This window comes from Dama dama, chromosome 20 (assembly GCF_033118175.1).
Source record: "Dama dama isolate Ldn47 chromosome 20, ASM3311817v1, whole genome shotgun sequence".
NCBI lineage: Eukaryota > Metazoa > Chordata > Mammalia > Artiodactyla > Cervidae > Dama > Dama dama.
The window spans coordinates 108,882,809-108,908,503 of NC_083700.1; the positions used below are offsets into that span (position 1 = coordinate 108,882,809).

The window sequence follows — 25,695 nt, forward strand, 5'->3', positions numbered from 1 at the left end:
GACAAAAGGCAATGACTGCTGGGTGGCTACAGCTACTCACGTCCGAAGAGCCATAGTGAACAGTGAAAGGAAGATGCCCGTCCAATACAAGGGATGTGAGATCTCAGGCCCCAACCCCCCTGACGAGCTCATTGGTTTTCCCCTCTCCTCCTTTGCTCCATCCTTTTGATGTAGCCAGGAAGATGCCAGAAGAACAACCCAAGACGAGTTCTTTTTTATGTTTCATGGTTCAATTAATATAATTTATTAATTTATAAGATCACTTCATCCTAAAATCCCAAAAATAGGATTTGACTAATTTTAAGAGATGTACATAACAAGAAGAAAATAATAAAGGATCGAGAAAACAAAGTCAAAATGAAAGCAGGGCTTGATGCACAAATGGAAATTTTTTTATTTTTTATTTATTTTAATTGGAGGCTAATTACTTTACAATATTGTAGCAAATGGAAAATTGAAAGAGCCTGTTCTGTCTTTAGATTTGGACCTTAATCTCTGAGCCTCCTAGTGGTCAAAATGTAATCCATTTTAATGCTACAGTCACACAAATGTCTAAGAAATTAGTTGTTCACGAAAGGTCCCTGAGATAACATGTATGTCTGCCCTTCCCCCGAGGATACCAGATGGATCTAGCATGACTTTCAGCTCAGGTCGCCTCACCTCCTCCATCTACTTCCCGACAACTTCAGGAGTGGGGCTGGCTGGGGACTTTGCACGTGATCCTGAAACAGCCCTTTCTGGGTACTGTCCATGGAGGGTGCTCCTACCGGGCCCCCGCCTTCAGTTTCTCACCACCCCTTCCAGGGCACCCCACGACCCACCTCCTGCTGGTCTCCGCCACCTCTAAACACAAAGAAGTTACTCTGGCCTACAAATCCCCCAAAGCACGAAAGCCAAGCCGTGTCCTGTGCAGAAGGAAGGAGAGGAGCGCGCCCCCTCCCTGTCACACGCAGGCACATGCTGGTCACCCAGCACCACAGGGGGGGTCCCTGAGCCCCAGGCTCTCAAGGGGTCGGTGAGCACAGCGCCATCCACCTCCGCCCACAGCAACTCCTGCTGGAGCTCAGACGGACTCCGACCGCTGGCCCAGAACCAGCCTAGAGGCAGACTGGTTTTCTTCACTCTCCCTCCCATGGCCCTTACCCTCTGGATGGCCAGATTATGAAGTATTTTCCTACAATGAAAATGTGCAAAATAAACATGACTTTAGAAAGAAGTGCAAGGTAATGGCAGATAGGATCAGAAACATCTTCACGTGCAAAGAGGACCACTAGCCATGGCTCCGATTAGAAAATCGATGTCTAGGTGGATCCTCTATTCTAGGTGGATCGCTAATCAATTCTAGGTGGATCGAATTTACATAAAATGGTGTAATTGGATTCTGCCCTTGACTTAACCAAAGAGCTCCTAGAACAAAGCAGCTCTCAGCTTGACAAGTGGGCGCCTAAGCTCACACTGAAAACAGCGGCTCTCAGACTCTCTGCCCTCTCCCCCACCACCAGCGGTGCACGCGGGGTCACTGGGGTCCCTAGCTGGGATCAGGGGAGCGAGGCCCCAGAGGGCACTGAGGTCTTCATCCAGACACAGGGGGCGCTGGGGGAGGTCCTGGTGAGATGAGAAACCTGACCCCCTGAAAACCACATTTGGAGGTAATTCCAGATTTGCCTGAAACCAGAGGGAGAGGAAATGGTGCTAAAGGTAAGCTCGAGTTAATACTGATATCAGCAGAGTGCAGAGAAGCAGCCAGGGGAAAAGACCTCAAGGCCCAACCCGAACCTCATCTCACCCGCAAAGCCTTCCTAACCTCCCACTACGGGCGGCACTGACCACTCGCGACAGACGGCAGCAGGGGCATAAGACGGGCACCTGCTAAGAGGGGGAGTCGAAGGCACCTGCTAAGAGAGGGAGTCCAGAGGGGAGGGTGGGCTCAGAATTGAGGTCAGGGGATGTTCCACTTGATCCATTCTGAGCCTGTTCAGAAAAAGACTTCCCAGGCCACTAGGCAGACACAGCCCAACTGGAAAATGCCCTTAAAAGGGACAGCGTGCCTCTGGATGTGCACACCTCGCTGGGTGGGGTGTGGCGGAGGCAGCTTTCTGTGAGCCTGAGTGTGCACGTGATCGCCCATGCTGAGCGGTGGACCAAGAGGCCAGAAAAGGCAGCAGTGGGTGGACATGGGCCTCAGGGGCCCAGGAGTTGACTCAAGGAGGGCTGGTCACAGGCGAACCGAGAGTTAGCATTTACACAGCGGTCAACATGCAGATGGAAGAGAGTGAATGGAGCGAATGGAGACGCAGGCCTGGGCCCCAAGGCTGGGCTACAGAGCCTCAAGGCAGCCTGGGCAGCATGAGACCATCTGCCACCCACACCCCTTCCAGATGTCACCGCATTCATACTTCAAAACCTCGTGGTCCCAAAAGGCATTACTCTTCTCCACAGACTGACTAAAAAGTCTTCTCTGCAGCCTGAAGTGGAGAGCCGTCCCCACCATGGGCCCCAGAACAGGACCAGGCAGGGAGAACCCAGGGACCCAGGGGGTCCCTGCTGCTACATTTTACAGCACGGGAGGACCCCAGCCGCCTTACACTCCTTCAGGCTGGAGGCTGGGGGCACATTAAAGCTGAGGTAGCCAGGACTGCACCTTCAGCTGCTGGGGCCAAGGCCTAAGAAGAAACCAGGTGTCTAAAGCAGCATGGACCCACCGCTCCCTGCCCCCACCCTTAAGAAAGCTGTCTGCTGAGGGGGGCTCTGTGGAATGAATGTCTCAGTGGTGCCTTTCAGTCACCTCTGAGGCACCAACGCCCTTCCTGGGGTGGAGGGGATGGAAATCACATTAGGAGATGCAGCTCGCAGGAGACACTGTCCCGGGGAGGCAGTCACCACTTCCACGTCCCACGACCAGGGTGTGACCTGCGGCCACTCAGGCTGAGAAACCGCCCATTCCTCAGAGTGACTCTACTTCCCAAGAGCAGATCTGAGGTAAGAAGGCTCAGGGTGTATCAGACCAGCTGTTGGCTTATGTGAGCAGCCAAGACCTGCTGGAGGTTGTCCAGGCACCCTGGAAGAGGGATGGGGCGGGCCCCAAACATGGAAGCCACCCGCATGTGACTTCTTCCAGAGGCAGAGTCAGGGACAAGGAGAGGCGGTCTCCCTGGACCACGTCCTCTCCTGCCCCACACTGCCCTCCCATTTCACGGCTACAGCTCAGAGATACGAGCCAGAAACATCACAAACATCAAAACTGTCCCCCTGAGAACATAAGACACCAGTCTGCTTCCAAGAACAGGGGAACGGGTGACACTTGAGGGGGAAGGGGCTACCATCTCACTTCTACAGAGCTCAGCCTGGCTTCCACAGGGAAGGTTCCAGAAAATCCAGAATCACATTGAGAATTCAGCAGCGACTGAGGCAGTGTTTGCAAGGTGGCTGGAGCTTGCGAGGTGGTAGGGCTGGGGAGTGGTCTAGACCTCCTTTGAGGGGCATCTTCCTCCACACACAGTGCTCCTGAAGTTCTGTCTGTAGCCAGCATTTCTCTGACTTGAACATGAATGTAACCTCCCACGCACACAGGTAACTCTCTAGTCCTAACCTCCCCCCAGCTTCAGACCTGCTGTGTGTTGCCTCTTGGGTGTCCCTCAGGTACAAGTTCAAAATGTCCCAAATTAGCCTTCTGCTCTTCTGCCCTGTCTGCATCTGCTCCTGTGGTCCATCCTCAACAAGGGCAGGCTCCACCGCCAGCCAGGCATTCTAGCTTTCCACTGCTGCCCTCAGCTCTGTCACCACTGCTCGGGCTCAGAGCCTCACGTCTAACTGGAATATCGCGATAGTGTTCCAACAGTCTGTCCTAACTGCGGCACGTCCAGGCTCCATCCGGCTATTAGGTTTCAACAATGCACATCTGACCAGGCACCCCTCAGCCTGGCGTCCCAGCTCCACGCAGCCACGAGGTCCTCGGTGACCCTGCCCCCCGCATCCCTCCAGCCGGCACTCCTGCCACTTCCCGCCTCCCATTTGAAGCCTCAATAGTAGCTAAGAAACTATCACCCCACCCCACCTGAAGCCATGCTAGTTCATACCCCCAGGCCTTTCCCTGGACGTCCCTGCCCCTCCTCCGGGGTCCTTTCTCTTGGCTCAGGGGGCACCGTACCCGTCATCTTACTTTTGCAGTTACTGACATCTGCTGGTTCAAAGCCATGGCTCACCCATGCACCCTGCTCCTCAGAGGTAAGGTGAGGCAGGTAAGGTAAGCCGGAAAGAACAGGGACAGGTAGTGACTGAGGTGAGCTGGTTCTCGGGAAGCTGAGAAAGGGGCCAAGGAATGATCGGCGTCTCCCCCTGACTGCCTCACATGTGAACAGAGTTCCATTCTCCGAGGGTCCCTCACATCTACTATCTCATTTAATAGCATTTCCCAGGTTCATGAACAGCCAGAGTATGCATGGCAGCTAAGTATCAATAGGTGGGTGTTAGAAGGAACCTCCTTCAAAATCCTTTGCAAACCACAGTCCTTGGCTAGCACTTTAAAACCCTCCTAAGGAGAAAGCCTGGAGGTCAAAGTGCTGAGAGCTAAAAAAAACCATCCTGTGTGAAGCTTTCTGACGCAGTCTCCTGGTGCGGGAGGCAGCGCTTGAAGGCCGACATTTAGAAAACATCCCGTGGGCCTGGGATGAGACGGCTGACTGAACCTGCACCATCAGCCTGGAATCAAGACCAAAGTCCCCTCCACGGCGCTCCACACCCACTGACTCCTTTTACCCCCTTCTGCCTCAGCCTTGGCACAAAGCTTCTTCCATGCCAAGAGGGAGGGAGCCGGGAGGCAAACCCACAGGGGAGAGAAAGCACTGTCCAGGAAGCCCGGGTTTCTCACGGTTTAACCCCTGATCGAGCTGAGTCTTACGGGAGGCAGGACTGATCTCCTGAGAAAAAGCGAAGTTCTTAAAAACCTCATTCCCTTAGCCCAAACAGCAGCTCAGTGGAAGAGACGTCACTTTGACTACCTTACTTTTCCCAATCTCAACTCACCTCTATCTCTCACCCATATTATTGTGAAGATGGAAAGTCTTATCAAGTGCTTCAATAAGAGCTCAGCCTTGCTCAAAGCACATTGCTGGTTCTGAACATCCCCAATCCTTCAATTGGTTAGGATTCTCTATGTCCTTATTTGTTAAAAATTGAATTTGTAGGGAATTTTAACTGAAAATGTGGTCCACAAAGTGCTTTGGCACCTGAGTTACCTGCCCCAAAGGGAAAGGGGACTCAGTGTAGCGGTGAGAGCACCTCAGGCCCCAGAGGCAGATGTGGCCGAATCCTGTCTCTGCCATTTTCAGATGTGTGACCCAAGCAAGTCACTCTTCTCTTCTGGGAAATGAGAGAAATATTAGTACCTCCTGGGGCTGCTGTGAGTAGATGAGATGATGCATATAAAGTGCTTAGCTCAGAGCCTGCTGAAAAGCTCAGGGGACACCGGCTACTTTTTTGCTACTATTAATAATGATCTAGTGATGATGTCACAGTTGTTTCTACCCTTTGATAAGCTCGCCCCCTGCTCTAGGCCACTGATTCTCAATTATGTTCCCTCTCACTGGAGGGTCTCAAAATTCTCCCAGGTTGTTACGCCCCAGTGGAAAACTGCCATGGGTGAGAATTTGCCAATGTACACCGATGAGGCGTGTGCACACAGGGACGGTGTGAAGGCACAGGAAGGTCTCGAATCACTGCTCAGGGCCAACAATTTACCTCTAATCCCCTCAGCTACCAGTCTGGCTCCAAGACTGATAAGGCTCTTACATGACAGCAAATATAAGGACAGTCTGAGGATTATGTGGGGTTTTTTCCTGCAGGAGAAAAACACATCATACTTAAAACAAAGTGCCTTCTAATCTGGATCCTAAGAGTTTGTAATTCACTTCCAAATTACCTGGATGGTATCATGATAACCTCCTTGGGTACACACCAAGCTTAAAAATTAGGACAGCTTCTTTCTAGCATACATCTTAGGATCTTGGAAGATTTCAACATAGGTTTCTCTCTCTTTTGGTGTGGGGGGCAGTGCTTCCTATGAGGCCTTCCCTCCTGCATGGGTTCTCCGGTGGGCACTGAAGTGGGAGCTGTTGTTGAAATCTTTGCCACACTCTGTACACTTGTAGGGTTTCTCCCCGGTGTGGATTCGCTGGTGAATGATGAGACTGGAGCTCTGGTTGAAGCATTTCCCACACACTCTGCACTTGTAAGGCTTTTCTCCTGTGTGGATCCTCTGGTGGGTAATGAGGTTGGAGCGGTCACGGAAGAACTTTCCGCACTCGAGGCATTTGTAGGGCTTCTCTCCTGTGTGCACCCTCTGGTGTGTGATGAGCTTGGAACGCTCCCCAAAGCATTTCCCACAGTCCATGCACTCATACGGCTTCTCCCCAGTGTGGGTCCGCTGGTGGTTGGCCAGCGTGGAGCTCTTACTGAAGCTTTTCCCACACTCAGCACACTCAAACGGTTTCTCTCCTGTATGGATTCTTTGGTGACTGATGAGGGCGGAGCTTTTAGAGAAGCTTCTTCCACATTCAGAACACTGATACAGCTTTTCCCCTGCATGGGTGCTCTGCGGTCCAGGAGAATTCGCATTCTTACTGGCACTGGGAGCTTGTTCAGGATTTGTCCCCTCTGTGGAGTTCCTCCAGTGAGCACTGAAAGATGGGCTCTGGCCTGAGTTTTCCCCAGGCTCACGACAGTGGTCAGGATTTCCTCCCAAGTGGATTCCCTGATGTTTCAGAAGGTCTGAGCTCTGGGTAAAGCTTTCCCAACATTCCTCACATTTATAGGGCTTTACCTTCGTGTGTGTTCTCTGGTGGGTGATAAGATTGGAGAGGTCACTGAAGCTTTTCTCACATTCAAGGCATTCGTAGGGCTTCTCTCCAGTGTGGATTCTCTGATGGGTGTTGAAGTTGGAGCGGTCACTAAAGCTTTTCCCGCACTTGAGGCATTTGTAGGGCTTCTCACCTGTGTGTATCCGCTGGTGAGTGGTTAACTGTGAATTCCGGAGGAAGGTTTTCATGCACATGTCACACTTGTAGGGCTTCTCTGCGAGGTACAGGCCTTGGTGGTCGATGAGCTTTTCTAAGTCCTCTTCAGAAGAACACTCTTCCCACTGCTCCTGGGATGGATCTCCCCACTGTCCTTTACCTTCATTTTCATTTTCACTGTCTTCCCCCCAATCATGAGGGTAGCAATCATCCCCGGCAGTGCATTTTGATAAGGCTCCGGGCAAATCTTCAAAAAGGTCCTGCTCTGAAATCTGGTCTTCATCCTCACGCCTCATCTCAAAACCTGGAGAACAGATAGAAATGCATTCATTAGTTAGTGTCTATTTATACATCTGAATCTTGCATCTTGTGAATTTGGCTGACCTGAATTTGTACTTGTGTCTTACATCTCACATCTTATAAATGTGACCAAGATGAAACTGATCAGGTTTTGGTGCACACATTAATTTCTGACTTGTTAAGCTTAGGAACGCAGTCTGAGACGTGGTAACTCCACCAAAGGAACCACTGAGCCCAGCCCAAGCAGCCAGCTGTCAGTCCCCTTAGCCAACCACCCTATTCCACTGCTGAACAAGGAACACCTCCTGCTCCTGGTATATTCAGTCTGGCCTGTGTCATATGAGATTGAAAAAACTCTATAATTGCCCAGATGGATCCAAGTAAAAATCTAGACCAACTGCTTTTTTCATCTGGGGAATTACACTAAGCCAGAGACTGGATAATCTCAGGAAAACACAAATCCTTTTCTTATTCAATTCTATTCCCTTTTTCAGTTCAGAGAAAAGATAATGAGCCTGGCTCCCATACTCTCTGCGCGCTTGCAGATTCTGTGGACAATCTAATTACTAAATTCTTACCAGTGTCTGAGGTTTTAGGACTTGGGGTTGGAGGTCTGATGACATCTTCACCTGCCATCCCGTCCCAAGCCTCCTGGCTGACAACCTGGGTACCGCTCTGATCAGAAGTAGGGAGGCCTGCTGCCTCCCTGCTGGTCCCCACGTCTCCTACCACAGTCCTAGCCTTCATCAGCGAGTCCAGCTCCTCATAGAAGGGGCAGGCCCCAGGCGGGTGGCTGCTCTTGGCTTTCCGGTAGCTTCGAAGCAGGTTTTTGAATCTGTAGCGACACTGCTCCAGGGTCCTCAGGAAGCCCTGTGCGCACAGCCGCTCTGCGATGGCCCGGTACACCTGGCCGTTCTGGTGACAGGTGCGAAGCTTCTCGGAGAATGGGGACTCACTGAGGATGGTCAGGAAGGCCTTGGTCTCCTCGTAGCCCCAGTGCACACCTGCTGTCAGGAGCGAAGAGTTCAGAATTGAGAGACTTGATGAGATCTGCCGAGGTCATCAGGGATCAGTGTCACCTGCTCTGCTAAGCACTTAGAACACAGGCACTTTGGAGACTACCCAGGTGCTAGGGCACCAGCTAATAGTGTACCCGTGTTTCTCGAAAGGCTGTGCCAGGGCTTCCCACCCCCACCTCCTTCTAAGAGAGTCTATTAACACTTAAGTGTCTTGGGACTTCCCTGGCAGTCCAGTGTTTAAGACTCTACACTTCCAACGCAGGGGGTGCAGGTTCAATTCCTGGTCAGGGAACTAAGATCCCACATGCCGGGGGCATGGCCAAAAGTAAAAAATAAATACTTAAGAGTCTTGGCTGAAGGGGAGGACTTAAGGAGCTGTATTATACCAGGTGACCAGTCCCCTGGCTTCAGCTGACGGTATCAAGGAAAGGCCTATAACCAAGATACAGGAGACTCTCTGTGTCTCCACATCCATTCAACACATGTCCTCTACTTACTTTATAAACTTCCTTTTTAACAAACTGAGAATCCCTTCAGATAACCTTGTAAGAGAATCCAACTGAGGATGCCCCTTCCTCTTTTGTGGAAGAAGGAAAAGGAGGTGATCTATTTTCAGTTCCTCTGCAGGTAAAGGACGCAGCCAGGGAAAAAATGTGGTGGAGGGAAACCCACCTAAGAGTGGAGGCAGGAGCCCTGAGCTCGGGTCCTTGTGTACCTTTAGATGCGACACTTCATAGCCTGGCCTCTGTGTTTCCACTTTTACAGTGACTGGGCGTCTCCTCAGCATACGTTGTTCACGTATACACTGTCCTGATTTCTGCTACGCCAGGGAAATACTTCACTCAGTATCTTTCTTTACCTAAATTTACTACTTGTGAAATCACAGGCTGATGCGCTTATACACATAAAATTTAAAAGTTCACTCATGTTAACACTTCTGATCATCCCCATATTACCATTAATACCCTCTGAGAAACACTGAATTAGCTATTTAAGGTCCCTTAAGGTTTTAAGTGTTTCCTTCTTTTGCGTACGGTAAAGGAAACCATCAACAAAATGAAAAGACAACCTACTGAATGGGAGAAAACAGCTGCAAACGATATGACCAATAAGGGATTACTATCCAACATATATGAACACCTCATACATCAATAAAAGCAAATAACTCAGGTTAAAAAATGAGTAGAAAACTACTGAGCCCGCATGCTGCAACTACTATGCCCACATCTAGAGTTTGTGCTCTGAGACAAGAGAAGCCATTGCAATGAGCAGCCCAAGCACCGCAACTAGAATAGACCCCATTTGCCACAACTAGAGAAAGCCCATGCACAGCAGGGAAGACCCAGCGCAGCCAAAAATAATAAATAAGAAAAAACAAGAAGAACTGAATAGACATTTTTCTAAAGAAGAAATGCAGATGACCAACACATGAAAAGACGCTCAAATATTGCTCATCATCACGGAAACACTAAACAAAGCAATGAGATATCACCTCATACCTGTCAGAATGGCTGGTATCAAAAAGTCTACAAATAACAAATGTTGGTGAGGATGTGAAAAAGAGAGACTCCTTGTACATTGTTAGTGGGAACGTAAACTGACGCAGCCACTGTGGAAAACAGTATGAAGGTGTCTCAAAGAACTAAAAGCAGAACTACCAAGTGACTCAGCAATCCCACTGCTGGGTATGTATACAAAAAAAAAACAAAAACACTAATTTGCAAAGATACATGCACCCCAATGTTCATAACAACACTATTTACAATTGTGAAGGCATGGAAATGACCTAAGTGTTCATCAACAGATGAATGGATAAAGAAGATGTGGTGTGTGTGTGTGTATATATATATTTATATATTTACATATTTATATATACTAGAATACTACTCAGCCATAAAAAAGGACAAAACTTTGCCATTTGCAGCAACATGGATGGACTTGGAGGACATTGTGATAAGTGAAATAAGTCAGACAGAAAGATAAATATTGTATAATATCACTAACACATGGAATCTAAAAAATACAATAGACTAGTGAACATAACAAAAAAGCAAACCCACAGGTATAGAGAACAGACTAGCAGTTATCCAGTGAAGAGTGTGATGGGGCAAGGGTAAGAAGTAGGAGGCACAAACTATTGGGTGTAAGACAGGCTCAAACTATTAGGTGTTGTACAACATGGGTAATAGAGCCAATAATTTTGCAATAACTGTAAATGGAAAGTAACCTTCAAAAATTGTATCAAAATTTTAAAAAAAAAATTGTTTTTACGTGTTTGCTTCTCTAAGGACACTCAGACAAGGAGAACTGACCACAGCAAACAGGATCAGGGCTCGAGGCTGACCTTGCTCTAGCAGCATCGATCCAGACTGGCAGCCTGTGTCCTGAACTACAGCAGAGGTTTGGTTGGGAGGAGGATTGGAATCTGAATCCAACTAAGCCCCAAAGTTCTTACCAATACGACTCTGGAGCAGAGCTGGGCCCCCTGGGATCCCGGGCCCCTGGATGGACTCGTTGGTGGCCAGGTCATCACCGTTACAGTCGTCTGCCGTTTCCTCCGGCTCCCAGCCCCCTTCCTCCTGCTCATCCACCTCCATGTCACTGTCCCCTAGCCTGGGGAGAGCCACAGTCTCTCCTGGGCCGTCTGAGGCTCTGACGGCCGTCCGAGCCCTGACCAGGGCCTCCAGCTCCTCATAGAAGGGGCAGGTCCCCGGCGGGTGGCTGCTCTTGGCTTTCCGGTAATTCCGCAGGAGGTTTTTGACCCTGTAGCGACACTGCTCCAGCGTCCGCAGGAAGCCCCGTGCCCTCAGTCGTTCTGCAATGGCTCGGTACACCTGGCGGTTCTGGTGACAAGTCCGGAGCTTTTCAGAAAAAGGAGACTCACTCAAAATTGCCAGGAACGTCTTGGTCTCCTCGTAGCTCCAGTGCACACCTGACACTTTCACATCCTCCACGGGCACCGGGCATCGTTCTTCCCAGGTCTTGCAGTCCCTCCAGGCCAATGCCTGAGCTGGTTTTGTTTGCTCAGGATCCAAGCTGTAATCTGCAGGGTTCTTTTTTCCAGAATTTACAAGTCTTGGACCCCAAAACTCTGGTCCCTGCTCTTGCTGGGCGATGATGGTTGGTTTTGAAACTGGAACTCCTATACAAAAGGAAGAAGAGCCATGATTAAATAGAAATGATCTGTCAAGCAAAGCATTTTGTCTAAAAAGTCCTTTACACATCATTGGACTCCCAGAAACTAATGAGAAATTTGCATGCTAATCCCTTAAAAGGACTGAAAGGAAAGGGAGAGGTCACTAGAGGTAACCTCCCCAGAAATATACTGACTTGGTTGCTTTGTTTATTTGCTTTTTGGTTGGTGTGATAAAATACATCATACAAAAGAGGGGCTGTTACTGGTCCACAGATGGGAACATACTCTAAATTAAGACAAATCAGAATAAATTTCATGGCTGGAAGAAAGGCTGTGTGTGCACCTGTATGTCTGGTTTGAGTTTCTCTTAGCTAAAAACTTGAGGTCTCAAATGCCACTGGCACCTACCTTTTGCACCTACACAAAATAGCTTTAACACAAAGCTAAGACAAAGGCTGGTGAGGGAGAGAGAAAGAAAAAACCCAGGCCTGCTGGGTGATGTTGCCAAGCCAATTTGTACTGCGGTTGGAGCACGCCCTCCTCTGGACATCCAATACCATGAGAAAATAAAGTTCCTCGTTTCTCAAAACACTTAGCTAGATTTAAAGGACAAGTGTCCCAAGAGCTCCTGACCCGAGCAAAGAGGAAGCCTTTAATTAAAATAAATATTTGAAGAAAACTAGATGAAAGAACTTAGAGCTAAAAGAGGCTTAAGGATTATCTACTTCAGCATTTCCCAAAGGTTGTTCTTTGAAGGCTATTTTCCCCAGATATCACTGTTAAAAAAAAAAAGGGGGCACGCTTTTCATCATGTGTAAAAAGGACACAGTACCCAGCAAGTAGCCAACAGCTCCTAGTGTCTCACTTTACTGCCCAGAGTCAGACTTGGCACCAACTCTCTACCTGATTCCACTCTCGTGTCTCACTCCCCTCTCACTGACCTTACACTCCGCCGGGAAATGTTCATTATGGCTTGACTTCCCGTGAAGACGTGCCTACAGAGAAAGGGTCTGTGCTGGTCATAGGGGCTGCAAGGATTTTGAGCCCTGTGATATTTCTTTTGCATTGATTTAAACGCATCAGTCTCCTGGGCTTAGTTCACTTGACTCTGATATGAGAGATGGACCCTGTTTGATGCTGAAAAGACTGGGCTTCTTCTGGGCCGGCAGGCTGGGCACAGCCCCAGGATGGGGGTGAGTACTGAGAAAATGAGGATAATGAACCCTGAGCAGGCAGGCTCTTGGCAGCCAGCCTGCCGGCCCAGAAATCCACTCCCCACACCCTTGCCCTGCCCTGGCCACAAACAGCATGTCTTCTTGCCGGGTCTGAAATTCCAGAGACTTCTCAGAGCTACGAGTCTTAGGGAGTGAGGAAACGCACCTTGGGAACTAAGTGTACCCAAACCCAGCCACATCTTATCCAGAGAGCACAGTTTCCTTACCCAGGGACAAGCCGTTCCCACAGCTGTCTCCTGGGGGATCCGTGCAGAATTCCTTCTCGGCGTGTCTGTCAGGGCCCAGGGCTTCCTGTGGAACATACAACAGAGGACCTCAAATGTCACTGACCTTTGAAAACAGCCTGGGAATCCTGCCAGGCCCCAGGAAGGGTAATGGACACAGCGATAGCCTGTGTGAGGCCAGTGGGCAACCTCAGGGGGCAGCTCGACCCAGCAGAGGCCCAGCACACGGGGCAGGAGGGGCGGAGGACTCGCACCCTGCACCCGATGGCAGGCCACAAAGAGAGGAGGGGAGCTGGGGTCAGGGCACAGGAAAGTCATGACGGCAAGGGGGAGCAAACGGTAGCTTACCTGAGACTCCGCAGTCACCTCCCAATCTCCGACGCTCCCCGTCTTTGGGAGAGCAGGGACTCGGGGAGTGAGGACAGCTGAGAAGGAGAAAGCATCTCTGAAACCCAAGTTCTGGTTTCCAAAAAAATCACCTCGCTCTCAGGTCCGGCTTTCCTAAAGCCTTGCTTGGATCACACTGAGCCTGCCACTGTAGCTAATGGGGATTCCTGCTTTCACTTTCCTTTGAGAGTTTCTGGCTGTTAAGCTGCCCCGGGAGAGATGTCAGCCCTGAACTCCTACGCTCACCAACCTGCCCCAGGCCCAGCCTGAACCTGCTACAGGACTCAGCGACAGTGAGGCCTGCTAACACCAGTGGGAGTTTCATCTCCTTACTTCACAGGGTGTCCATCAGACACGATTCTATCCCTTGCCCGGAATTCTGCACATCCCTCCTGGGGGATTCTACCTTAGCCCCACCCCTAAGCCCTCTTCTCTGATGTTCCCTGACTCGGTACTCACCACTCTCTTTCAAGGGCTGTGGCTCCGTCTTGGTGTCTAGATACTTGGGAAGGTCAGGACACGAGTTCTTCACCCACTGCTTCTGGGACCGTCCCTCGGGCCAGTGATCTGCTGGCTGCAGCTGGCAACCCTGAGATTCCTTCATTGTCTTTGAGGACCTCGTATCTTCTGCACACAGTTCCAGTTCCTACACACAGATGGCCAAAATTCCCAATCATAAGTTCAATAACTGGTAGGGTAGGGCAAGTTCTTTACAGTTACAACTGCGGTTCAGACGTTAACAGGCTCTTAAAAAAAAAAAAAAAAACCAAAGATGGCTTAAAGTATGACAAAGTCATCAGACTGATTTCAGTAAACAGTCCAGCATTTATACCACCAAAGCGGATTGTCTGATCAACTTTTTCCATAGGTACTTTCAACACTCACATGGTTCAAAAACAGAAAACATACACAGAGATATACTTAGTGAAAATACCCCAAACTCCATCTGTCTCCATTCCACCTGTCGAGTATCTTCCCCAACTCCTCACCATAGGTAACCACTGTTCTTTTGCAGCCTTTCAGAGTTCCTTTACATACAAGCAACCATATAAATATATATTACTTTTGCCCATTTTAACGTTAAAGGTAGCAACTATTATACAATGCCTTGAACCTTATTTTTTTTATCCAAGATAATATTCACCTTTATCAAACTTTATTAATGAGTTTGCCAAAAACTCACTCCAAAAACCTTTTGGCCAATCTGAAAACTCAAATCCACTCTCACAGAGAGGAATTTTATCTCTGAGAAAATAAATTAGGATGGGTTGTGATCTTCAAATGCCACTCCCAATGAGGAGACCCAGCAATGTTCTGTGATGTTCATAGAGAGAAAACACCTGCTTGTCAATGTTTTAAGAAAATAATAACTTTGTGTTCAAGATAAAAATAACTTTGTTATAGTTACAATCTTATAATCCACAGAAGTACTACCTACTAGACCCAACAATTATTCTCACTCCCAGCACTAACTCCTCCAACTATTGCTAAACCTAAGCAAAGATTCTGATTCCATGAATGGTCATTATAGATGCAGAAAGAAGCAGATTCAAGTGCCTATGGGGAGGCAAAAAATCAGGAGGATGTTCACTGGGGTAAGGGTGAATTAAGAATTCATCAAATATGGTTCATAGATGCAATGGAATACTACTCGGTCATAAAAAAAAAGAACAAAATAATGCCATCTGCAGCAACATGGATGCATCTAGATATTATCACACTAAGTGAAGTTGTCAGAAAGAGAAAAACATATACCACACAATACCACTTATATATGGAATCCAAAATGTGACACAAATTAACCTATCTGTAAAAGAGAAAGATTCACAGACATAAACAACAGACATGTGGTCCCCAAAGGGAGGAGGTTAGGGGAAGGACGGATTGGAAGTCTGGGGTCAGTAGATACAAACTATTATATACAGAATGGATAAACAAGGTCCTCCTGTATAGCACAGGGAACTATATTCAATATCCTATGATAAACCATAATGGAAAAGAATATAAAAAAGGATGCATATACATACATACACACACACACACACACACACACACACACACTCCCCTAAGTCACTTTGCTGGACAGAAGAAATTAACACAACACTGCAAATCAACTATACTTAAAAAAAGAAGCATCAAAAATGCCTGTGTACCACACAAAAACCTGCACAAGGATGTATATAGCAGCTTTATTAATAATTTCCCAAACTTGAAGGCAACCAAGAGGTCCTTTAGTAGGCAAGCAGATAAACTGTGGCACATCCAGACAACAGAATACTATACAGCACTAAAAATAAATCAGCTGTCAAACCATGAAAAGGCATGGAGGAAACTTGATGCACATTACAAACTGAAAAAAGCCAATCTGAAAAGATTATATATATATATATATATATATACTGAGTGATTCCAACTACATGACATTCTGGAAAAGGCATAACTATGAAGACAGTAAAAAGATCTGTGATTTTGTGGCTGCCAGAGGTTTGGGGGAAGGAGAAGTGGTAAGGAATTCGCCTGCCAATGCAGGAGGTGCCAGTTCAGTCTCTGGGTCTGGATGATCCCCTGGAGAAGGAAATAGCAACCCACTCAAGTATTCTCTCCTGGGAAATCTCATGGACAGAGGAGCCTGGCATGCTACAGTCCATGGGGTTGCAAAGAGTCGGACACGACTGAGCACGCGTGCACGAGAGTGAACGTTAGTGAATTATGGACTCTGGATGATGACAAAGTTTAGCGATTGTAATGTCTGGTAGTGGAGGCTGGTAGTGGCAGAGACTGTGCATGTGTGGGACAGGGGATAAATAAGAACTCTGTACCGTCTATTCAATTTCACTATGAAACTAAAATTGGTCCAAAAAATAGCCTTTTTTTTTAATGCCCAAGCACCTGATGGGGAAAGAGACCATGCAAGACAGTGATGACAGAATGCTGCCGCTGCTGCTAAGTCACTTCAGTCGTGTCCGACTCTGCAGCCCACCAGGCTCCTCCGTCCATGGGATTTTTCAGGCAAGAGTACTGGAGTGGGGTGCCACTGTCTTCTCCGGATGGCAGAATAAACAAGTTCAAAAATCACAAAATAGCAAAGTTGAAAGATTTTTTTTTTAAGGAAAGTATTTTCAAGGCCATTCAACCCCTGTAGGCAGCAACCCTTTCAGGTGGTGGCTCTCTTTGAGGAGCACAGTTAAATGTATTTCATTCCATTACTAAGACTTGGAAAAGTTTTACATGCAGAGACTGTAACTAACCTTGCTATGTAAGATTATGAGCTAGAATATATGTGCCTGGGGGAGAAAAGCTTCTCTGCTATTATCCATTTGTTTCGACATTTGTGAGTACTCAAGAGCAGGTAGAAAAGTTAAAAAATGAAAATAAAAGTCACAGGAAAAAAAAAACATAGAGAAGATTCTGTTACCTTTTTTGTTTCAATTTTAGAAGTAGTTCAACCTTTGCTTAGTTCACAAGGGTATAATTTGAGAATTTTTGGTCTAATCCAACCCTCTCATTTGTACAGATGAATTATAAAGACCTTGATTTAAGTCTCATCTCTTGATTTCAAGTTCTTTATCTTCCAGCGCTGAAGCCCTAAGACATCCCAACGCTTCTTCACTGCTACTTAAAACAAACAGTTGGTTTCTTTAAAAGAAATAATCTGGGAGGGTGGGGTAATATATTAAAATAAGGTATGGATACATGCTAAGTTGCTTGCAACACTATAGACTGTAGCTTGCCAGGCTCCTCTGTCCACGGGATTCTCTAGGCAAGAATACTGGAGTGGGTTTCCATGCCCTCCTCCAGGGGATCTTCACAACACAGGGACCGAACCTGCGTCTCTTAACGCATTGGCAGGAAGGTTCTTTACCACTACCGCCACCTGGGAAACCCATAAATGAGGTGTACTCTCTCATATTTAATTCTCTAACTTTAAATATTATGCTTTCTATATCTTCAGTTCATAAAGGAATCCAAAAAGCAGAGCAACATACTTTAAATCTTTCTGACCCTTAATCTCAAATCAGTATATAGCTTTACCTCTTATGATAGACAGAAAACCGCCACTGTGCACAAGGGAATGTGGCCTCAAACCTATGATTTCCCTCAACGAAACGTGGTCAACTGTAGTATCACGAGAATTACTGACTATATAAGAAGTGGAAGCAGCAAGGTAACATTGAGATGAAGATTTCGGTTGGCTGGCTCAGGCCATAGTGGCCTGAAGGACTTGTTCTACTAGAACCAGCTTCAAAGCAGAATTCAAAATTTGTGTTGTAGCAAAATTATAAATTATTTTCATGGGCTTTCAGGGTCTCTTGCAAATTGTTGAAACTGTGAATGTTAAATCCACAATACTTTCACTTCCCTTATCTCAGCTCTACCATTTCTATAAATCTGGACAGGTTACTTACCTGAGTCTGTTGAACTATTTGAAAATGGCCATGTCAGCAATACCTACCTTACGGGGTACCTTACTGGGTAGCTGGGTTGATAAGATAAGGAATACATACAGAAAGCTTGGAACAGTGTCTGAGGCACAGTGAATGTGCAATAAATGTCAGCTAATATTTCATTTGAGCCTCATGACTCAGGTTCTTCAATTCCTATGGTTTGCAGGTAAGGCATCTGCCATACAGTACAAAGAACAATGAACTTGGAACCTAAGGATCTGGGTTTAGGCTCTGGTCCAGGCTCTGCTTCATACTGACTGAGCCTCATGAGCCACCTGACTTCAGGGGCCTTGGTTTAATCCATAAGATGAGGATAATGATGCTATTTCTGTCTACCTACATTCCTGCTGTAAACTAAAGAGATCACATACTTAAAATAGTACAAAACACAATACAAATTACTGTACTGCGATTATGGTGCTGGGAGGCAGCTTAGAGCAATGGGTACAGACGCTGGGTGTAGAATCAGACTGCCTGAATTCAAATCCTGCCTCTCTAGAGGCCAGTGGCCTTGATCCAATGACCTTGCTTCATTTTCCTCATGGGTAAAACTAGGACAGACAGTACCTGCATCATTTAACTGCTGAAGGATGAAACGAGTGGATACATGGAAAGCACTCAGAACGGTGCCCGGGATAGAGCAGTTTGAACACATCAGACGACTGATAACACCACTACTGAGGTTTTGGCAATTATCCACCTGGTAGCAGCCCCGCGACCGCCCAGGCCTGCTCCCTGGAGAACAGGCTCTTTGCCTCACCCGCTGCCCCGTGGCCCGGGCTTCTCGGTGCCAATCCTCCACCAGGGCCACCGCCTCCTCGCCGCTCTCGGGGTGGCGGGCCTGGACCCAGGCCTGGACCTCCCGCGGTAAGATGGTCAAGAACTGCTCCAGCACCAGCAGCTCCAGGATCTGCTCTTTGAGGCGGATCTCCGGCCTCAGCCAGTGACAGCAGAGCGCCCAGAGCTGGCTGAAGGCCTCGTGGGGCCCCGCCGCCTCCCTGTACTGGAACTGCCTGAAGCGCTGGCGGGAAGCCTCGGGGCCAGGGACGGGACCGCGGTCCTTCTCCTTGGGCTGGGAGACTGGCGTCCAGGCATCCTCCTCCAGCTTCACAATCACAAGTTCTTCCGGCTCTTGTTGCGGGGAGGCCCGGGCTTCCAGGGCTACGGCCATGGTCTCTCCTGGACGCCGCCCTTCAGCTGGGCCCTCCATGTCCAGCGTCTTCCTGCATCTGTAGCGTGTCCTCAAGGGGTTCCCGGGAGAGGAAAGGCTCCCCCTGCTCTGAAGGCAGAAAGACGAGGGGCAGTATGAACAAGAGGATTAGGAGCCTCACCTTCCCCACTGCCCCTTCCCCTCCCACAAAACCTTCCACTGCATTGCACGGGGCAGGGCTACTAAGAGATGCCCTTTCCCATAAGCAGGACGTTAGACCACAATCTGTGCCCAAAACCAGCAGCCAGCGACCTCAGAGCAAGACCACATGGTACAAAATCCTCCGTTACGCCCTAAATGTCTTAGCTGGGCGTCCAGGCTGCCACGCTTGGCCCAACCCAGCCTTCCTCCCTCCACACGTGTCCCAAGTCCAGCCTCGCCTCCAGCTAGGTTCCAAATGTCACCCCCAAGCCGTAAGGTCTTTCTTCCTGGGCCATAAGCTTTCCTCTCTGGGTGCTCTCTTTGCAAAATCCCTCACTCTATACTCCCCCTTGGTCATCCCACGCATTTGCCATTTTTCACTACCTCTAAACTGATGACTCACAAAACTCCAGCCAGAAGCTGTCTCCAGACCCCAAGGTCCAACCACCTACAAGGCATTTCCACCTGACTCTCATAAGCACCTCCAACTCAATGAGTCAAAAATTGAATTCATCATTTTCCCCTGCAAACCTGTTCCCCTTCTGGAACCCTCCATCGAGCAAAGGAACCAGCTTTCAACAAGGTACCCATGCCAGAAACGTGGTTATCATCTTTTCCCAAGATCCCCCACATCCATTCATTACCAAGCTGGGTCTACTTGGCATTCTCAGCATTTTCCCACAGACAGTGAGTGGCTAGGAAGAGGACTCATGACCGCCTGGCAGCCTCCTGCTTGTCCTTCAGCTACCAGCTCAAAGTCCCCTCATCTATTAAAAAAGTTTCTTGACATGTTCTTGTCATGCCCAGCCCCCTTCCCTACTCTCCAAAAGTCAACTCCCCTCATCCTGTGTTCCCAAAGCACTTGACATGTACTTCTAACACAGGTGTTACCTGACACTATTGTAGTTCCCTGTTCTAACAGTTACCTATAGTTACTGTCTGACAGTCCCATCTGACTGTATTGCTAGGGCCACTACTGCACCTTACCCATTTCTGTATCCACAGTGCCCAACCTAGCATCTGATAAATAGCAGGACCAATGGAAGCTTTGCCTTTTATTAAAATGGTAAATCAAGTACATCAAAAACCTAATGGGCTATGGAGGATACATAATTTATATTGAGCTAAAGAATTAACCTTTCATGAAATTTCTCTTCTTTTAAGTTTTTCAATATGGGCCATTTTTATAGTCTTTTACCGAATTTGTTACTATATTATTTCTGTTTTATGTTTTGGGGTTTTGGGGGGGTTTTTTGGCTGTAAGGCATGTGGGCTCTCAGCTCCCTGACCAGGGATTGAACTCACAATCCCTGCATTGGAAGACAAAGTCTCAACCACTGGACCACCAGGGAAGTCACTAAATTTCTTTTTTAACCACAGCCTTAAACGTGCACTAATCCAAACACATTTGCATCACTGTCTCACATGAAGACTAACTCACTAAGTCGTATGTAGAGTCCCACTACTAACCTTGCACTGCACTGAGAGCTGGAGCACCAACCGTGACTAGAACAGTCTCCACCTTCATCAAAGTTACAGTCTAATGAGAGAGAGAGTTGATAAAGCAAGCAAGGCATATGCTCCTGCACAGAGCAAACACTAACAAAAACAGGCATTTAGTAGTCCCACCAGACCCAAAGAGTCTGATAATACATACTTTTCTTCTGGGAAGATTTGAAAGTTGCAAATGTTAGTTTTGAACAAATCTGAAAGATTTTTCTGCTACTCTCTTAAATATGAACAGCAGTCTAGCCACAGAGGGAGGTCAACACAGTCAGCAAAGCAGCCTTCCCGCAGAGTGGGCAGAGGAAAAATGGACATGGGTCCTCCTCAGTCCTGAGACTACTAGAAATATCGGGGGCTCACAGGGGTCAGCGACCTCAAAGAGCATCCATTTTCTGAGTGCCCATGGGGTGCCAGGCTTGGGGCAAAGTGTTCTACATTCGTGATCTCACTGAATCGTCCAGGCAAGCAGCTGAAGGGTCATTGATGTTGAGTTACCTGATACTGATCTGTAAGTTACACACTTTACATACAAACACCAGAAAGAGAATGAAAGGACGTATTTTAAATCATGCAACCAGTTCCATTCACCATGTCTATTCCAGAACACGTGGTGATGATACTCATGACGCCGCTGGTCCCCAGGGTGGTTGAGCTTCCCTAAGCCTCCCTGTCCACTGAGAGTGAGCAAAGTGTCTTTCAAACAGTGCGGTCCCTAAACGCAAGCTAACTCTTTCATCTAACATTCAACCAAGAAAACCTGGCTGTGATGTTAGCTTACTGAATGACAGCACGTTGGCTACGAAATGGCTCCCTGCAAAGGATTTTCAAGCTGACTGTGATTTTTGGCTAAATGTGATTTTCACCTTCTGTGCTGACTTCACTATATAATTATCCTTGTAACATATGATTTCACTACATCCCCAATTTACATATAAGGAACTGAGCTTCTGTGAAGATTCGTGTGAGGTTCCACCACCAGCAAGTGGCAGAGTTGAGATCTAAGCCCAGGTTCATTTTCTCCAGTCACTTCTCCTAACCATTCCACAGCTGAGCCAGTCATCCAAACGCCTGAGCAGACGGTATGGAGAGTGGAGAGAACGTGAAGGCAGGAGTGAGCAGATCGGGGTACCAGCTCCACCTGCCTTTTACCAGCTGTGTGACTCTGGGCAGGTCACATGGCCTTGGCAGCCGCCTATCCAGACTGCAGTAGCCAGACCCTACTCATCGGGTGCCCCAGGCTCCCCAACTAGTAAGACGGTGCATAGCAAAGGACAGGAAGACTAGAACCAGTGGCTGCACATGTGGATGGCATGGGGTCAGGCAATGTAAATGAGTACACGGATGGAGTAGCGACTGCAGCTAACTACAGAGCACCAGGTCACAACTGGCCCATGTTCACAGGCCTTCCAGCTTTTCTCAGAGGAGCCAGAACTCTGGATTCTGAAATGTTGGCAACCAACTCAAAACTGTTTCAAACACTATGAGGACTAACTAGAGCGTGATGGTAGACTGCATTCAGCATGGGCTGTTACCCTGCCACCTTTCAGCTAAATGATCTCAAAGGTCTCTTCCAACAGCCAGGAAGATTTAGAAAGGGTACAGAGTCCCTCAGCAATGAAGGATGTGTCATCAGAGCCAGGCTCCCTTTATACACAAACCCAGGGAAGCAGGGAGGCATCCCGGCTCCCTGAGTGTGCATGCAGACATGGGGAGTGGCGTCGTCCCAGTGAATGACAGGCTGCAAGAGAAGATGTGCCCCAGTCTCCTGGGAAAGGCCAAGACTAGTCTGTGACCTCCAAAGAGAAAGAAACTGGGAGTTACCAAAGGCTATCAAGCTCACTTGGCTGACTGTCCAGGCTACTGCTTAGAGCAGCCCAAGCCTACACTTAAGGACTTAAACCAGGGACAGCAAACAGGTTTCATTTAAAGCACCAACTACAGTCAACTGTGCTAAGGACTCTGCATCCCATGTGAACATGTACTGTGACCAATAAGTTGTGACCGCCAGACACAGGAGGGGGCGAAGGAGCACACATTCTGGGCATTTGCCACGTCTGGTTTAAAGTCCTGTTGGCACTGAACCAGCTGCCAGCAAAGACAACCCTGACAGGAGACTAAAGCTCACAGCCCTGGAAATTCACTGGAAGTAGCAGTCTTCAAGCCTGGTACAGCAATGCTCACCCTGGACAGTCTTTATTCACATATTCATCAAGCATTTACTGATTTACTTGATTTATATTAAGTACTTACTACTCTGGGCTGGGCAATGGGGAAATGGAGGTGATGCAGAAACTGTTCCTGTCCTGAAGATACTCACAGTATAGTGGAAGCAACAACAACAACAGAAAAATCACAGACAATTATGATCAAATGTGGTAAATGCAATAAAAGAGGTCTGTGGGAGCTGGGGTGTGGGGGTGACTTAAATGAAGAAAGTAACCTTTAATTTGGTTCTAGAAAAAAGAAAAAAAGACTGAGTCTCTGAGCAGAGATTGGGGGGAACGTGTATTCTGAGCAGAGAGAACAGCGTGTATAATGGTGGAAAATCAAACAGCCTCCCCAAGATATGGCCATAACCTTGTCAGCACAAAGACTAGGATGGAAAAGGAGTTCATGAAGGGTCTTGAATGTCAGACTAAATTATCTGGACTTAATTCCATAGGTGATGGGAGTTAATGAAGGTTTTTAAGTAGAAGGCCTAATCTGATTTGTGGGTTCAACAGATCACACCAGCTACAACATGTCTGTCCAACCTGTGAAGGTGACAAAGTGTAGGTTTCAACAAAATCCCTGACAAGGAAATACTCGATACATAAACGAAATTAAAAGATCTGAAGATCTCTGGATGTGGAAGAATGCAAGGGGAATCAGAGGGCATCTGGGTAAAGAGGATGTTGGTACATTCACTTTCATCAGGCAGAAGGAAAGAAGTGCAGGTTGAGCGCAGAACACAAGAGCCATCCCCACCCTCTGGGTTCCAGAGGTCATGACCATTAGGGAAAGTGTATGGGGGTATCAAATGTTTGTTTTAGATGAGCAGGTAGAGGCTCGAACACTATCTTTAAGGTCAGGCTTCAAGCTCAGGCCCTTTTCCCTCACTTCTTGCCAGGGCCCCAGAACCCTCTCTTCTTCCCTATGAGGTCTCTAGACCCTTCTACCTTCAGAACCTCTCCCGATCCTCCTCACCTACAGAGCTTTCTAAGAATCTCCTCACTACCAGGGCCTTCTACCTACCTCCTTATACCCCGACCCCTCTATGACCCTTTCCATCTCCGGACGCTTCATCCTCTGACCGTCCCTCACTCCCCACCCCACATAAAAGCTTCTTTCTCCCGTCTCACCTTCCCCGACCCCCTATGATAACCACCACGTCCTAAGTCTCCTCCAGCCCAGAGCCTTGAGTCTCAGCTGCCCCCGCCCAGCCACCCGGACTCACCCACCGAGACACCCACTTCACAACAGGGCGGAAGTGCTCCAGGACTCGCGCAGGGAATGCTGGGACGCGGAGTCCGAACCGCGCCACCCCGTGAATGGCGCGTCTGTGACTACAACTCCCAGAAGGAACCGCGTGAGCGCAAGCGTGTGGCCCCGCCCCCTCCTCGTTTGCGGTCTTGCAGGTGTCGTCAGCCAATAGATGCACCATCTCCTCCTCGTCCCCGGCACCGGAACAAATCGAAAGAAATTATTACGCATGGGGGCGGGGCCTGTTGTGATCCCGGTCCTTTCCACAGGCTCTGGAATAACGGCACCGCCCAGGGGGCGGGCATTCAAGCCGAAGGGGCGGAGTCTATAGAAGCGCGGAGCAAGAGCCGGAGGCCGGGGGTAGATCAAAGCAGAAACAATCAGAAATAGAGAGAGAGGGTGACTAGAGGTGACCCACCTGGAGGGCGGGAGAGAGTTGGACAATGGTAGGTTCAATTTCCAGTTCACAGTTAAGCTGCGTAACTTTGGATCAATTGTGAATCTCGCTTTCTTCACCTGTGAGGTGAAGGTAATAATAGCATCCGTGTCGCTGGGTTTTTGTGAGACTTACTGGGATAATACACATAAAACGATTAACTCAGAACCGGGGTCTTAATAATACACAGGGAATATTAGCTATTATCATGTAAATAGTAGGGAGCTTGGCACTTCCTGCGTGCTGGAAGAGTGTTAATCATTATTAGAGTAATAATCACCAGAATAATTTTAATATAAATGCAGTTGCTTTGTTCTTTTATGAATACTTTGGAGTAAGAGCAATCCAACATGGGTTTGAGAATGTGGGTTTTGTAGTCAGATATAGATCCAAATTCCAGCCCAGTGACTTCACAGCTATGTGGCCTTGAACAAATGACTGCGTCTCTTTGGGCTTCATTTTTTTGGTAGGTAAAATGCAAGTGATAGAACCTACATTGCAGGGTATTGTGAAGATAGATGAGATAATGCAGGGAAAGCAAGGTCTCTGAAGTCAAACTGCTTGTGTCTGACATTTCGTACCTTCATATGCAGGATGTAGTTGGTTTCACTAGTTGTGAAACCTGGGGCAAATTACTTAACCTCTTTATGCCTCAGTTTTCTTACCTATAAAATTGGAATTACAATAATGTCATCTACCTGCTAGGAATAAATGGGGAAAATATGTAAAGGGCCTGTCACATCTGGCAAAGGAGTTTAATAATAACTGCATGCATGCTACCTGACTTCAGTCGTACCTGATTCTTTGAGACCCCATGTACTGTAGCCCGCCAGGCTCCTGTGTCCATGGAATTCTCCAGGCAAGAATACTGGAGTGGGTTGCCATGCTGTCCTCCTGGGGATCTTCCTGAACCAGGGACTGAACCCGCATCTCTTACATCTCCTGCATTGGCAGACGAGTTCTTTACTACTAGCACTGAGGTAGGAGATAGACAATCTTCAGGTTGGACATTTACGATTAGCCAGCCTCCTCTTTGTATTTCCAGAGGTAAGAGATAGGCGGACTCCAGTTGAGAAATTTACAAGCAGCCCCCCATTTGCTCTCGGAAATGGAAGTAACAGCAGAAACAGGATGAAGAGCCAGTCTTTATCGCTTGTTAACACCTCAAGGGAATAATCATGGCA

General features: G+C 47.9%; 1 protein-coding gene across 5 annotated transcripts; it reads right to left on the bottom strand.

The window, feature by feature from the left end:
• Positions 1-370: 370 nt before the first annotated feature.
• ZSCAN20 (zinc finger and SCAN domain containing 20) lies at positions 371-24,142 on the bottom strand. 5 transcript variants are annotated; one of them, XM_061122463.1, is made up of 8 exons: positions 24,066-24,142; positions 18,517-19,035; positions 13,771-13,957; positions 13,273-13,349; positions 12,907-12,991; positions 10,785-11,471; positions 7,889-8,317; positions 371-7,314 (listed from the first exon to the last, which is right to left on the bottom strand). In XM_061122463.1, exons 2-8 carry the CDS (start codon positions 18,964-18,966, stop codon positions 6,056-6,058), a joined length of 3,174 nt encoding a protein of 1,057 aa, XP_060978446.1. In that variant the 5' UTR covers positions 18,967-19,035; positions 24,066-24,142; the 3' UTR covers positions 371-6,055. The 5 variants fall into 5 exon arrangements, with proteins under 5 accessions (XP_060978446.1, XP_060978445.1, XP_060978444.1 ...); XM_061122462.1 differs by having other exon boundaries at positions 24,054-24,126; XM_061122461.1 differs by having other exon boundaries at positions 24,050-24,105.
• Between the last annotated feature and the right edge of the window lie 1,553 nt (positions 24,143-25,695).